Raw genomic sequence first — 16,130 nt, 5'->3', positions numbered from 1 at the left:
CTGCTTATGGGGAGAGACATTGCTGAGCATGGATTCAGTCTGATCACTGCAGATTCTTTGGGTTTGCTCCTGAGATGGCTCCAAAAGTCAATCATCACCTCCTGAGGAGAGTTACCCCTCTGCTGGGCACCTGCCCTTGCCTTTGCCTTCATCCTTTTGCTCCCCTTTGCACGGGCTCTCCCAACTAACAGCTATGATGCTGTCACTTTTAGCTCTCATCTGCTTGGATGGACAATAGAAATTGTAATTTTTAAAGATCTCTTGGTCTGGAACCTGGATGAGAGATCATACCTGGTCACTGTGTTGGCAGGAATGAAATTGGGTATTATCAATCATCACAAACTGGCACAATGAAATGACAGTGTTATGTAAATCTTTTTTAGCCTGAACAATGCAGAATGAAAATTGGAACTCTGTTTTCTCTGCACTGCTAGGAATTTATTCAGAGAAAGAGACCTCCCAGAGGATAAGGAATAGGTGTTTCTCAAGCTATTTTCACTGCCAAACTGATTTCTTATATCCACAGTGCAGAGATGTTGTCTGCCTGTTCTGACTAACAGAATAGCTAGAAGCAAATTTAGTACTGACCATAATGATCCTTCAACTCCTTTGAAATGATTTTTTGCTTGGCTTAAAAAAAAAAGAATAATATAAGCTTGTGTAGGCTTTAATCAGCAAGGTGGTTTTTGATCCTTCAATCCTGTGGTGTCCAGCGTGGAATGACTCTGGCTACCTACTCTTATAGGCAACTCCATGACTCCAGCACGGACAAATGAGAATGGTTCTCATGAATACCTTCTCGACCTGTACATGCTTTCTTTCCTTTGTTTCCAACAGGTATCACATTGAAAGCAGCATTTCACAACGGGAAAATGTTTCAGTGATGCCTCTGTGCCTTGTTAATCACAACTTGTCCTCTTTGCCTACAGAGGAACCATCAACAGGTAGGACTTTTCCTATGTCTGTTGATGTTTTTTTCTATGTCTCTAGTGTCTAAATGAATGGATTTTTTTTTTATTAGCAATCGCTTGTTTATTAAATAATGGGGATTGTTGATTAAATTATTTTCATCTAAATGACGTACAGGCACATAGATCCCATAGACCCTCATGCCTGTGAATCTACTTGGGTAAGGTGATTGTTTATTGGTTTATGAACAAGCAAGGACTGTGATATTCATATATCTGAGTCCATTTCCTGTGTGAAGTGAAAACTGGACTGAATGTGACCCCATCTGAATGTGGATTGCTTCACCTGTGTTTGGTGGCAGCAATTTAACATTAAAACAGGAGATCTGGATTTCATCTTTGGTCAGACACCCAGAAAGGCAGCAGCTGCTGCTGGCAAAGTTGTTTTTTATTGGTTAATGAATTTGCACTGAGAAATCTGAGCATGACAAAGGGGGAGAGAGCAGTGAAATCCTGAAGCAGATTATGGGATGAAGAAATCCCAGTTCAAGGAGAGAAAGGAAGTAAATAGTATTGTGACTAGTTATTAATATTTTCTTTTATAAGACAGGCTTACCCACCAAAGCTTAAGCTATTGGTCAATTCTTTGTCTCCAGATTTTCATTAATAGTTGGGACTAAAACATTAATTCTTATTTTTTTGTTTTATCCACAGAATGTGAACAAGAGCCTGGGTCCCTGCTGTGGATTTTTGTGATGGTTGGAAACATCGTGAGAGGGATGGGGGAAACTCCCATCATGCCTTTGGGAATTTCCTATTTGGAGGATTTTGCCAAAGCAGAGAATTCACCTTTCTACCTGGGTAAATCTGCCCTGTTGCGGTAATTCCCCTTCTCCGAACACACAGGCAAACAAAAGCAAAAGAAAGGATTATTGTGATGCCCTTCAGCCCAATAAAGTAATGCAGAAAACATTAATAATTGCCTTATCAAAACAACAATATTTTAGGACTTGTAATTTAACCAGAGAGAAACTTGTTGGAATGAGGCCATTTTTAGGTGCAAATGCTTTTTCAGTAGAGCTGTCCTAACCATATGGAGCAATTCCAAGAGGATAATTGTGACTGGGTTCTAATTTAGAATGTTTTCTCTTTTTCCCACTCTAGCATGTCTACATACAGCAACTGTAATTGGCCCCTTCCTTGGTTTGTTGTTGGCTTCATTCTGTGCAGAGCTGTTTGTTGACATTGGATCAGTAGGTGCAGGTAATGGGTGAACATATAAAACCTTATTTTTAAGTCTGTAGTTGGTGTATTTTTCAGAGCTAAAAGACGTTTCCTTGCTAATATGAATTAATCCCACCAGGAGTTAATAACACCATGAGTTTGTTGGCGTTTTTTTAGAATAGAAGATTGGTTTATAATTTTCAGTTCATAGGTAAACAAATCAATCTGCTTGTAAATTATCTGTTGAAAAATTGTGTCTTCTGGCTTAACAGAGGAAAGGACTAGAATTAACTTAATACAAGCCACTGAAATTTGCCAGAAAATTAGCAACATTAGAAAAGAAAACTGGAGAATATGCTCTTTCATAAGCCTCATTTTAAGAATCATTAAAATGCTTTTATGTCAGAGGTGACTGGGAAAGCCCAAAATGACAGCAAAGAATGTTTCTGAAGTGATCAAGAAGTCTGTTTTTGTGTTTTATTCCAGATGAGATAACTATAGCAGCCACAGATGCCCGCTGGGTTGGGGCCTGGTGGCTAGGCATTTTGATCTGTGCGCTGCTCAATCTGCTGGTGGCAATTCCATTCTGGTTCTTGCCCAAGTCCTTGGTGAAGGAAGGTGAAACCAATGAACCTGAGGAGACACGTGAAAAAACTGCAACACCATTGCAAGAAAATGATAAGAATGAAGCCAAGCAGACCATGTATGAAATTGCTAAAGGCAAGTTGTGTTGCATTTTATTCCTTTCTAGCTTTAGTCCTAAGGTGTGAACTCTGTGTACTTTGTAATTAAAGGTGGGTCCAAGATGTGCAGTGCCCGCTCTGTTTTGATGTGTCTGCAGTTCAAGGGATTTGTACAGGAATTTAGAATGGCTCCTTGCAGAGGAAAAAAGCTGATTTCATAGATATGGGATCTGGATCCTTCCTTTTCCCCTCTTGCAATTCAGGTGTACGCAGATCTCTTCTTCCCAGGAAAGGGCTGAAGCTCTGAAATCTGAGTAGAAATATTACAGCTCAGTGAGCTGGGCATGAGGTGCAGATATTAGTTGTTTGTGTCCCACATTCACTGGGTAGAAAAGCAGAAACCCAACATAAATCTTATGCATTTCTTGAGTACAGCTGAAAGCCCTAAAAGGGAATTGACAGAAAATTAACCCTCATAAACATTTAATTATTGCTGAACAAAGATGTATTCCACTCACATTTATTCACCTGGCAGCTTTCACATCTCTGATCTTTCAAATCTATGTAAGAACATGGAGTAGGAGCTCCTACAAGAGTAGGAGCATATTTTTTTCCCTTCCTTATTTAAAGGAAAAATCCTTCCTACATTTCCTGGTTGGAAATGCAAGTGAATAAACTATATCAAAGGCTATGATCTTCAGAGCAGCCTGTCCTGCTCAGGGCCCTCTGACAGGACCTCAGAAATTTTCAGCGAGTAAATTCCAAGTGGCAGCTCCCTCTCTGTGCTTTTCCAACTGGGTCCTGCAGATCCATCACACCCAGAGTGAGTCCTTAGGTCCTGGCTGATATTGCAGCTTCATCTTGATAACCAGAGCATCTCTTTCTGCTGCCACCTAGCCTTAAATGAATCCATGAATAAAATACTGCTCTCCAAGCTCAGGTGTGGCTCCTTAGTGCTCCAGGGTTATAGGAATGTTTTTATAGTAAAAAAATAACCTAAAATAAAACTAATTTAACAACAATAAAATTTCCTTAAGAAGCTATGATTAAAAATGTCACTGCATCTGTAAATAATGCAGCTTATTTCTAGTGTTTCTAAGATTTGACTAATTTTTGAAAGATTTGCATACAGAGCTACTTCTAATAAGGTCCTTGTTTAGCTCTGGAAGATATACACCCATCCTAAGTGGTGCCCACTTTCAGTGAGGCCCAGTCATTGTTTTGTAGATGCCTTAATTTATCTGCAGAGTTTCTTGACAATAGCTCAGCACATTGATTAAGAGAGAACATTAGACAAAGGGGAATTGTGGGGCTTTTTTTATGGTTCAAATCCTGGCAATGGGCATTATTCAGAGGAAAGACCTGTGTGAATCAGTTTCTCAGATGCTTACTTGGCTGAAGACTGGCTGATGCAGATTATGAGAGGATGGTGTGAATAACTGTGCTCACAGCTCTCTTCAGGCCTCTTCTGCCCCAGCAGCAAACCCCAAAATCAGAATTCAGCCCTCTGGGGCAGCTTGTCACAGCTCTGGAGCGCATTTCACCCCTCTGGATGCCAGCTGCAGGACAGGGCTTTTGCTGAGTGCTCTGGGGGCATTAGATGAGAGAAAAGGGAGGGAAGATGGAGCAGTAGCTGCTGCTGCTGTGATTTATTTATTATTTTTTTATACGGAAGAGCTGCACTGGTGTGCATGTGTGAGTGTGAGGGTATCTCTGGGTAGAGGACACCCTGGACTAAGCAAGGGATCTTTGGCCTGTGGTGTCTGGCAAAGCACAAGGTTTATCCTGGTCCAGCTCAGGACCATTTCTGTTCCCCCCTTTCCCTCACAGCCACATTGTTTTCATAAAGCATCACACTAACTCAAGGCATTATTTCCTTGCAGATTTCATCCCCTTCCTCAAGGCTCTGTTCCACAACCCTGTGTATATGTTATTTATATGCATAACTGTGCTACAGTTCAGTGCCTTTGATGGCATGATATCCTTCATGCCCAAGTATCTGGAACAGCAGTTTGGGAAATCTGCATCAGATGCCATCTTTTTGATTGGTATGTTTGCATTTTGTTATGTTCTATCAATTAGTGATGTCTCTATTTAAATTATCTATATTTTCACATATATACTTATGTTCATGTGTATTTATATATACATACTAAGGTTAAATGCTTCTACAGGTGAGGGATATCACATTACAAAACATTTCTAAATGCCAATGCATTTTCTGCTAAACATCTAATTTTTTGTGCACAATTTTATAATCTAATTCCCATCTTTTGAATTGGGTCCAAAAATTCAGCTGATATGAAACTAAGCCATGTGATGCTTGTGTGAAACCATTTCCAACGAGTCTTTCAGTCAGAATTTGCTTCTTTTAAGCATCAATCATCAAAGAATGATGTGAGAGCACATTCAGTAATCTCATCTCAAAACTGAAAGCCTGTTCCTCCTTTCTGTCATGCTTAGAGTGCATTAAGATGTGCACTTAATTAAGATGTGCACTTAATTAAGATGTGCACAGATCTTTTTGTTGAGTTTCCCAGTCAGAGGCTGGATTGAAACAATATAATTTTTTTCTTATTATTATTTTTTGTTTGTTTGTTTTGTTTTTGTTGTTGTTTTTGAGTGGGACCTAGAGTGCAACTCTAGATTGCCGTTTTCCAATGAATAATTTTAGCCCTACCCTGTAGATCCCTCCCCAAGCAGTTCTCACCTACTGTTGACTTTGGCAGAGGTTTTGGCTGTGAAAGGAAATTAGCAGAGACCATTTCTGATTGTAGTTAAATTATTCAGCCCCAGGCACCCTTTGAGTCTTTGCCAAACAAACCTTCCCTCACAGCAGCTCTATAGCTCCCTCTCTAGCTGCCCTGTAGTAGAGTAGCTTTGATGGTCTCCTTTATTTTAACATGGAAGTTTCACTTGTTTAACTAGGTGTTTACAACTTGCCAGTTCTATGCGTTGGGTATTTTTCTGGAGGCTTGTTCATGAAGAAATTCAAGATAAATATCTATCAGGCTGCGAGCATAGCATTTTGGGTATCTTTACTGGAATACCTTCTCTACTTTGCTGCCTATTGGACTGTCTGTGATACCTCACCAGTTGCTGGTCTAACAGTTTCCTATCAAGGGTATGTGTTTTGGGACTCAGGAGGACTTCAGTCTTAAAACACCAGGATGATTTTTCTTGTCAAGAATCAGCCAGAAGCTCCATTGCAATTCCCTTTTCTAAATTCTCAAGGCTTTCTGCTTGCATTAGACATTAGGTCTGTGATGCCTTTTTCAAACAACAAAAGTGTATTAAAAAAGATATCCATGCAGTTGTATGTCCATATTAATTCTTTTACTAATACAGATAGTAAAGTCTGTAACTGCAGGTGAAAATAAAAATTGTTGGTGAAATCAGGCATACATGAGTGCAATTTCAGAATAAGAGAGGAACAAATCCCCTTCTTGTTCTTACACTGGTTTACTCAAATTTGATTACTATCAAGTTATCAGAGGGTATTTTATCTGAAGTTTCTTGATTTGAAATCCACCATTGATCATTGGGAATCTTCGAATGGTTTGGGTTGGAAGGGATCTTAAAGAGTCTCTATCTCCAAACTCCCTGCCCCATGGCAGGGACACTTCCACTAGGCCAGGTTGTGCTTTGTGTCTGTAAAATGGACATGGAGGTGCTGATAGATACAACCCTTATGGACAATTGAAAATATACAGGCCATAGATAAGAAAAAAGCTGTGGAGTATTCATACCTTATTTACTATATTAATGTGATACAATACAATTTAGTGTCCTATAGAGAGATAAAAAGGCATGACTTCAGGGCAGGAGCATGTAGGGTTGGGTCCTGATTCAACACTCGAGCTAGAATAGAATCTTAAGCATTGCATGGGGTTACTGTGGGTATCTCATTACTGAAATATTAATTCATCTTCTGAATGTGTTTCAGAATAGAACAAGTTTCATATGCAGAAAATACTCTCCTGGCTGGCTGCAACATGGATTGTGATTGCCCACTTAAAATCTGGGACCCAGTTTGTGGGAGCAATGGGATCACTTATGTGTCACCTTGTCTTGCTGGATGTAAATCTTCAAGAGGAACTGGAAGGAGTTTGGTAAAGCATACATTTTATTGTACTGTAACTGTGAAATCAAGTAGGTGGCAAATATTTATACCAATATAGGATGGGGAATCATATACATAATTAATGCACATATAATATATATTAATATGTTTTTACCTTATACCTTATATATTCATGTACATTGAATATATAAGGTAAAAAATTTGAACAAATTCATTGAGTAGCACCAGAAATTTCAAACTGCATAGGAAAATAAAAAATATAATGAAGGGCAATTCTTCTCTCTTAAGAACTAAAGGAATATTAAATGCTTAACAAGGAGTGAGAAATTATCCTGAAGGTGCTGCCAACTGGAAATCTGAGTGCCCAAGAACATTTTAACCAAAATGAAATTCTATAGCATGAACTATTAAAGAGATTATTATAATCTCTTTGACCCTGTAGATTTAAAGGTAAAATGTCAGGTAACCAGGCATTATGGAACTTTTATCCCTAAATACAGGGATGGCTGGACCTGTGGCTGGCCAACTGGGAGGGAGGCTCAGTGCAGTGCTGCTCATGAGTAACAGGTTTGAGAGCAGGAGGCAGTGAGATGGGTGCCAACAGTGTGGCTTTGCCATCAGAGTGTGAGTTTGGACAATCTGTGCGATTAAAATACTCTTTTGATAGGTATTTGAAAACTGCACCTGTGTTGCAGCCTCAGGGTTTTCATCTCAAAACATCTCTGCAACTCTGGGCCACTGTGATGGACATGAAAGCTGTGACAAGATGCTCCATTATTTTTTAATCCTGACATTAGTCTGCAGCTTCATTTTTTCCTTAGCAGCCATGCCTGGATACATGGTCTTAATGAGGTACAGTAAAATTTCCTTGTCTTATGAAATCTACCAGACTTTTTATTCTGAGGTTTTAATTCTCCAGGGAATTAAAAGGTGTTTAGTTTCCATGTGGAAGGAGGAAGAGCAGAGAAATCTGATGTCATTTCTGTGTTGTTAAGGTTCAGTGTCATGTCACCTTTGTAATCTGATGCAGCTTCTGGCTGTCAGCTTTATCCTGAATGAATGCAGGAGCCTTGAGTCAGGGCAGTGGGATATTGAGTGGTGTGTGATACCTGGGAGTTTATCAATAATTTTAATCAAATGATAACTTATGATGTTGAGTTAAGGCACAACTGCGCTGCACTTTGTGTTGGCCCTGATACCATACCCTGATAGAAGCTTTTCCTTTTGTGATTTGGCAGTCCTAGATAAGGAACTTTTCAGCAAACATCACCTAATGAGCATAATGAGATCATTATTAGAATGGTTTGGGCCTAATGTGATGAAGAATTTGATTAAAAAAAAGGTTAAACATCTCTTATTAATGTCACCTCTATGAATAATTGTACAATGCAATTATCATCACAGTTATTACATTATGATACAGGTCTCTAAAGCCTGAAGAGAAGTCATTTGGAGTGGGTATCCATGGGCTGGCTTCAAGAGTGTTTGGTAAGAAAATATCTCACACACTTCAGAAGAGCAGTTAGGTCTGACCTAGAGCTAGAGAAGGATCCCATCAGGGCTGTGGGCATGGCACAGGAGTCATTGCTTCTGTGGAGTGCCTTTGATCAGGAGCCATTTAGGAATTCTTTTTCACAGCTCTCAGAGCATGGCAAAGTAGAACTGCTTGCAGTTTGCGATTTTTTTTAATGGATAATAGGCTGGTATCTTGGTTTAACCCCAGTCAGGATCTAAGTACCATGCATCCACTTATTCTCCTCCCACATGGAATAGGGGAGAGAGCTGGAAAAAAAGGTAGAGCATGCAGGTTAAATAAAGAATAGTTTAGCATGGAAAGAAAGTAAAATATAATAATAATAATAGGAAAAATAGAGAGAGGAATAAAACAAAAGAACAAAAAGTGATGCAGAATAAAATTGTTTGTGAGCTGTTGACCAATACCCATCCCACTCCCAAACAGTCCTCAATCAGTCCCTCCCTGCCACTTCTCTCCACTCTGTGTACTCAACATGACACTGAAGGTTGTGGAATTTCCCTTTGGCCAGTTTGGGCCATGCTCCCCCCTGGTTTCCTGTGCAGCTCCTCACAAACAGAGCATGAGACACAGAGAGCTCCTTGATGTCAGCCCTCCTTAGCAGCAGCTAAAACATTACTGTGTTATCAACATTATTCTGATATTAAATCCAAACCATAGCACTGTACCAGCTGCTAAGAAGAAAATCAACTGTATTAACTGTATATTGCAGAAAGCAGGACACAGGACTACATCTGCTGCTCACTGGAAAGCCATTTGGCATTCCTTCACTCTTATTGTTTATGTTTATTGAAGGCAGCATTGACTCTCACTGATGAGAGAGAACCTTGAGTTCTGAATAGGAAACACTGTCCATGCTGCTGCATGTGGATGTTGTTTCACAGGCAGCAGGGAAGAAAATCTTTGGCTGAGGGCAGGAAAAAGAGGGGGCAGAAGATAAATAGAGAATGAGGCTCATGCTGCAAGAGGACAGGACAGATGGAGTGGGTGACAAACAGCATAGGCTCTCTGGTGGATCTGATAACCAGAAGGAAATCACAGAAATTTTACTCATGTTCTTTTCAGCTGGAATTCCATCTCCCATTTATTTTGGAGCTTTGATAGACACCACTTGCTTGAAGTGGGGTACCATGACTTGTGGTGGAGAAGGAGCGTGTAGGATGTATGATGTTGTCACATACAGGTATGTTTTCTGCTTCATTTAAATTTCTCCTTCTTACTCTATTATTGCATGAGTAGAGATGTAATTTTATGCACTTTTTCTCCCTAGCAGACAAACTGCTCCTGTGTTAGAGATACAATACAACTTTACTTGACATTGGCATTATTTGCAAAGTGCAACCTTTGACACAGACATTGGAAAAACCTTTGAACAGAAATGTTCTGGTGCCATAATATTCACTAATAACCTCTCATGAGAACAAGCTCTGAAAACACTGAGTTATGATAAAAATACTGAAAAGCACTTAGCACATGTGGGTAAAAGGTTCAGTGGGTGACTGCAATATCTTTGAACAGGAAATGGTTGAAACAGTACTTGAATTTCAAAAAGAAGAATTTTATGGAGAAGATACAGCTACTCAACTTGGAAATTGGCCCAGAATACTGCACTTCATGTTTTTGTAGTCCTTCAAGGACTGATGTGCAATTTTTAAAGAAAAGTCTTGTCAAACTTGTGGCCTCATACTAATTCCTTGTAATACTGTGTTGAAGTTGGTTTGGAAGAATATTCTTATGAATACTTAGAAACTTTAATCAGGTAGTCTGAGCCCTTTCAGGACTCTCTCTTTTCCCTATGGATAAAGCCATAGGAGTACCAGGTGCCTAACTTGCTAAATCATTTGCCTGAAACTGGGAGAGGTAAAAGGCCATTTTACCTTTTCATATTCTCTATTCTCACATTCTCATCTTCTGTGAGACCCAAAAGCATCAGGGCACAATCTTTAGAGTGGCTTTGTAACCTTCACACAGCAATGTTTTTGCTGAATAGTTTTGTCCTTTTTTTACAAATGCATATCTTTAATGACATTCATTATTTATTTCAGGTGGCTCTATCTTGGCCTACCAGCAGTGTTACGTGGAGTGTCCTACATCCCAAGCACACTTGTTCTGCTCATTTTAAAGAAGCAACTGAAATCTGAAAAGCCAGTCTTATTAAATGAACCAATAGAAATGCAGGATAAAGGACAAGAAGCAGTGAAATAGCATTTCATAGAAGGACATGTTCGGAAAAAAAACATTGCAGTGTAAATATTGGGTATATCCTTGTGAAAAATTTTGTACTTTCAGTAAGGAACACTTGGACAGAGATTACTAGAATTACACATAGTTCTATCCTACTTACATTATAAAAATATCAATTTATAAACACAAGGCATGGGAAAAATATGTTTGGTGCAAAAGAGCAAGGGGTAGAAAAAAGAAAACTTATGAAGTGCCAGGTTTGAGTTGTCTGAGCAAAGGGCCCTGGAGCAGGAACATATCTGTTCAGTGCTGTTTCACTGAAAATAGAGAGAATTTTGCATTTGACTCCAAGTGATGCCAGATTTCATCTAGGAATTCTTACATGGTTTCTGTCAGAGTGTCACTGATTGTAGACAGCATTTGTGGCTTCTTTGGGCCCCAGTTTTCCACAAACTTATTTAATGATATTATCAGTCCTTTCAGGCAGGGATTATTTGTTATTCTGCATAGTATAGGTGGTCAATATATTGGTTTATGATATGGTCTGGGTGTTGTGGTAATAACAATAAATTTTTAAAAATACATTTTTAAAAATGCTGTGTTATGGTGATGTTTTAAGATTTGAATTGAGCATTGGCAAGGAAAGGTAATCAGGAATCATTACTTCAGTTACCTGTTGCCCTGGCATGTCTGAAATATCTAGGGAAATAAAACCCTAAATGTCTCAGGTAACAAAAATGAAAGAAAACCCTGCTGATCTGAGTTATACAAGGTGCCTCTGTAGTTTGATGCATGCATGTTTAACATCTAATTTGGCAGTGCCTCATGTTTGGCCCCAGGGCAGAGCACCCTTAGGTCTGTCTGCCAGTGCCCATGCAATAACTTCTTGAGGCGTTTTGTTACAGGTCCTGGTTCTTTTATTTTATTTATTTAATTACAGGTTCTGGTTATCCTACTGCATATGGCATGCAGGGAGTTTGTGGAACTACCACAGACCTGCAAATATTTCCTACAAATTTCCTACAGGTGCTCCAGTACCTGCAAGTATTTCCTACTAGTTTTTTCTATATAGCACAGACCTGCTCCCATTTAAACCACCTGGGACCTTCTGCAGCCACCAGGAAGTGGGAAGGATATTTTGCCAAAAGAGTTTATTAATTCAGTTACAATCTGATTACTTTAAGGTGTCTTATTGACATCTATATGTGTGTGCTTGGAATTGCTTCCTGTCCTTGTGGGGTCAGGGAGAAAAGATCCATTTCCTCTCCCAGAGCAGGAAATTAGCTCCAAAATCTAAAGTTTCTTCAAATCCAAGTGATTCTTAAAGCTGATTCTTTTGAAAAGATCTGTCCTTTTCCCTGTCTCCCTTTGTATTGGATGATGGAGCTGAACATGAGGAAGGGGAATGGAAGAATTACGAATATGATGCAGCCAGGAGCAGAGCAGAGAATTCAGCTCCCTATTAAATCACAGATTGTCACTGTAGGACATGAAACAGAAATATGTGGACATTGGATTTTTTAAGGTAAAAAAGAGAGAAATTTAATTCTGACTCTGACATTTATAGATTTCCAAATGTGACAGTTGATTGGAGGGTGACAGTGCTACCTCTGCAATGACACTGGACAATCTAACAGTCTATTACATTTCTCTTCTTCCATAAAAAATGCAAACCAATAAGTTATTTATACAAAGTATGTGAGAAAGTTTGTTACAAAAATGAAAACATCAAAAAACTTTAAAAAAATCAAAGCAACACAGAGATATCCCAGAGGCTTTGTGGACATTTGAAGCTGATTTTGAGCATTGTTCTTGCTAGCGAGGGACACTCACTGGGAGCCATCATTCTTCCTTGTGGTCATATTCCTCCAAAGCTGGAGTTAAAAACCCTTTGCAGACATTTAGTCACAGCTTGGTGCCAGGGTAACCTGGGAAACAGGAAAAGTTACAGAGCAGCAGAATTTCACAGCTGTGAGAAACAATAGGGCTTTGTCAAGTAGGCAAATCTGTGCCACTTATGTGGAGCATTGCCAAAGGGTCAGACTTGGATAACTCCCTGTGTGTTGAAGTGAGAGGAAGCAGATAGGAATGTTTCCAAGTTCTAAAATTAGAATTTCTGCAGGAAAGTCTTAAATTTAGCATTTCAGTGGATATATTAACGCTGTGTTTAATTGTTCTGCTTCACCTGCCTGACAATGTAGCAGTGAAAAAGCCCCAGGCTGTGTGTCCGGGCAGGCAGGGTGGTGGTGCCTGGATATGGGAGCTGTCAAACACTGAGAAAAACACTGAGAAGCAAACACTTGAAGCTTTTCAGGCAATTTGATGAACTTGGAGGTATTTTAAAGGCAATGATACACAAACTGTGCGCACAAGTGTTTATCTAGAATTTCTAACATGTATTTATCTAGCATTTTGTACTCAAGGTCTTTTGTAATGATCTTTGATGTTCCATTGGGGTTTTTTTGACTGGGACCAGCTGTTGAGCCATCATTTTCAAAGAAATAACAAATCCTCAGTCCCACTGAAAAATGTCACTGCTTTGTAAAATGCACATCTTTGTGCATGAGAAGACTATGTGGTTTTTTTGTTTGTTTTCACTATTTTATCTGTATTTTAATTTCATCAGCTACTTAATTGCTAAGTCTCTCATTATTTTACAGTCTTATCTGTATCTTAAAAAATCCTGTGGCTGGTATAAACTTCATTGTTGCCCTGCTGCTTCCAGCTTTAAAGAATTGAAACCTATTCTTGATGCACATGATAAACACTTCTGATTATGCACATTGCCCAAGCTATGATCATAGTTTCATAGTTTTTTTGGGTGGTTTTTTTTTTTGGTTTTTTTTTTTTTTTTTTTTTTTGGGGGGGGGGTTGGTTTTTTTTTATTTTTTTCTTGAGAGAAAATTACTCATTTGGGAGGCAAATATGTTACCTGACAAGCTGATTTTAATTAGTGGACAGAAGGGAGGTGTGATGACCGAAGCTGCATCCTTACACTGTAATTTGGTTGAGGTCATGTCTGATTGTGATATGATGCTGGCTTTGTGTTTGGGATACAAACCTCTTAAATTAACACTAACAATTTTGGGTAATTTCATCAGTGGTGAGCAGTGTTTTACAGGCCTTGTAACCTTTCTGTCTCAAGTGGAGTTTTAGCAGCTGACTCTTCCCTGCAGGGTTTTCTCATCCCAGCAAACCATGGTACCAGAAGCTGATTCAGCGGTGGCTGTGGGAGGAACACCCTGGGAATACCTGGGGTGGGATCTGGCATGCAAAGAAGCCAAATCACTTTTTAGTTTATGTAAGTCTGGCCATGTGACACAAACTGGATATATCCAGCAACAACTTCTTGGCTGGATACTGCTGCTTTTTCTTTTTTTTTTTTTCCACGCAGAATTGTTGTTAGTCTTTTCCTTTCTTAACAAGGCATGAAGTGTTCCCAGTTATGATGCTTGGGATTTTGAACTTTCTTTGTTTAGGACTTTCTCTGAGAATGTAGAAAATTACCTGGTAATTGCCCCTCTCTTGCTTTGTCCAGGGAATCAAGGGCATACATTTCTTAAATCACAGCGGGCTAAAATCACAGGATAAAACACACATGATCCCTTTGGGAAGTGAAATTTAAGGTATTGCAATGCCTGACTTCACTTTTGGAAGAGACCATGCTGTAACTCCAGGCCAGAAGTGTGACTATTCTAAAAGTAGTAAACGAATTAAAATTTCAAGCTTTGTTTCTTTACATTATCATTAAGAAAGAAAATATGATAAGAAAAAGAGAACTATCCTAAAAATTTTATTCTAAATTTTTTTACTCTCTTATTTAATGTTAATAATTTTTTTCTTTATACCCTTTTAAAGTTTTAAACTTTTCTCCTAATCCTATATCACAACAACAACAACAAAAAGAAGTAAATACATTCCAATAAGTGCACTAGTAATTAGCCAACACTAACCCCACTACACTCATTAATACATTAACCAAAATAATCTCAAATTAGCAAACCAAAACCACCACATTTGTGCCTGTTAATTTCCAGGAGAGGTGCTCAGGGCTTTTGCTCAGGGTTGTGAACTTGGGTGGCAGATCCTTGCTGGATCCTTACATGGCAGAGCAAGAGCAAGGGGCAGAAATCCCCATTACAGGTGGGAAATGGGGGTTTTAAACAAGGAGTTCATTCCAGAGGTTTTGATTTTAAAAGGCCTTGCCCCCCTGTGTTGGAGGAAAGGCTGCCTGGCTTTGTGAGGATAATGGTTCCAAAATCAGCTTTGAGAACACAAACTCCTCAGGTGAGGTTAATGAGACACAGAGGGGGCAGTTCATGCTGTACCTGTGCTGTTCCATTGTTCCAGGGCAGCTCTCTGCATGGCACAGCTGCAGGCTGCTGGCACACCATGGCTGCTCCTTCTGCTCCAGGAAACTTCCTAATATAAACACATAATCATGGGGAAAGCCAGCTTCAGTGCTGCAGAAATGTTCAGAGTTTAAAAAAATTCCCTAGAGAGCACAAGACTTGCGGGGTTTTTTTGTTATGCCTTTTGTTTTGTTTGATTTGTGGTTTGTTTTACTTTACTTTTGGTGGTGGTGGTGATGTAGTTTTTTACCTCCTGTGGTAACTCTGAATGTTCTCCCTGGGGAGTTTGCATAAGAGGACAGCAGCATTTGCAATGTTGCTGCTGCTGCTGGTGCTTTGTAAGTTCTACTTCCATGGCCAGAATCTTGCAGGAATATTCCTTTCAGATATCTATGAGTGTATAAATATATATATATTTATATATATAAATAGATATATACATATATGCATATATATTTATATAAATATATAAACATAAATATTTTATATATCTATCTATTTTATATATAATCGTATATATTTATACACACATAGATATCTGAAAGGAATATTCCTGCAAGTTATTATATATATTATATATTGTATATTATATATATTTATTTATATATATATATCTCAATACATATATTTATATATGTATGTGCACACAGACAACTTGTTTCACACACAGACAACTTTTTTATGCTCTCTGTCAATTTTCCAGCATTCCAATTTATCAGATGGAGTCTACTAAAGGACTTTCCATTTGGATCCCTTTTCTGTAGAAACCTGTCATCTGAAATCCCATCCTGGGTGCTGAAGAAGTTATTTCTAATTTCAAATATAGGAAATACGAAACTGTTTTCAAGTTCCTCTGTTCATTTATCCTGTTATGTTTGCGGGTGAGGAAGGCCTGAGCAGCAGGGGCTGGATTCACTTATTCACTGTTCTTAGAGACCTTAAGGGCCTCTATTGGATTTTCCTGTGTTAATTAGACAAGTCTATGTAGAGAAGAGAAGAGCTGGTATTTCTCCAAATCTTATTTCTGTATGAACACCATGAACTTGATATATTATACACACCCAGAGTCAGCCAATGGTATTGTTAAAAAAAGAATTATGACTTCAGTAAACACCTGGAGACATAAAGAGTGGTGGGGGTGGGAAAGCTGCTTTCCTTCAG

General features: G+C 38.9%; 1 protein-coding gene across 11 annotated transcripts in view; it reads left to right on the top strand.

Annotated features, from left to right (window-relative positions):
* LOC134417878 (solute carrier organic anion transporter family member 1A2-like) overlaps nt 1-11,211 on the top strand; it is a 42,067-nt gene extending 30,856 nt beyond the window's left edge. For all 11 annotated transcript variants that reach the window (XM_063155698.1, XM_063155689.1, XM_063155696.1 and 8 more), the window contains 11 exons: nt 838-944; nt 1,623-1,769; nt 2,073-2,171; nt 2,619-2,852; nt 4,699-4,863; nt 5,744-5,939; nt 6,762-6,927; nt 7,567-7,751; nt 8,323-8,387; nt 9,499-9,616; nt 10,479-11,211. In XM_063155698.1, coding sequence (XP_063011768.1) covers nt 838-944; nt 1,623-1,769; nt 2,073-2,171; nt 2,619-2,852; nt 4,699-4,863; nt 5,744-5,939; nt 6,762-6,927; nt 7,567-7,751; nt 8,323-8,387; nt 9,499-9,616; nt 10,479-10,638 — 1,642 coding nt within the window. In that variant the 3' untranslated portion in view covers nt 10,639-11,211. The remainder of the gene's footprint in view (nt 1-837; nt 945-1,622; nt 1,770-2,072; nt 2,172-2,618; nt 2,853-4,698; nt 4,864-5,743; nt 5,940-6,761; nt 6,928-7,566; nt 7,752-8,322; nt 8,388-9,498; nt 9,617-10,478) is intronic.
* The last annotated feature ends 4,919 nt before the right edge of the window (nt 11,212-16,130 follow it).

Source organism: Melospiza melodia, chromosome 4 (genome assembly GCF_035770615.1).
Source record: "Melospiza melodia melodia isolate bMelMel2 chromosome 4, bMelMel2.pri, whole genome shotgun sequence".
In the NCBI taxonomy this organism is placed as follows: domain Eukaryota; kingdom Metazoa; phylum Chordata; class Aves; order Passeriformes; family Passerellidae; genus Melospiza; species Melospiza melodia.
This window is presented reverse-complemented; position numbering and strand designations above follow the sequence as displayed.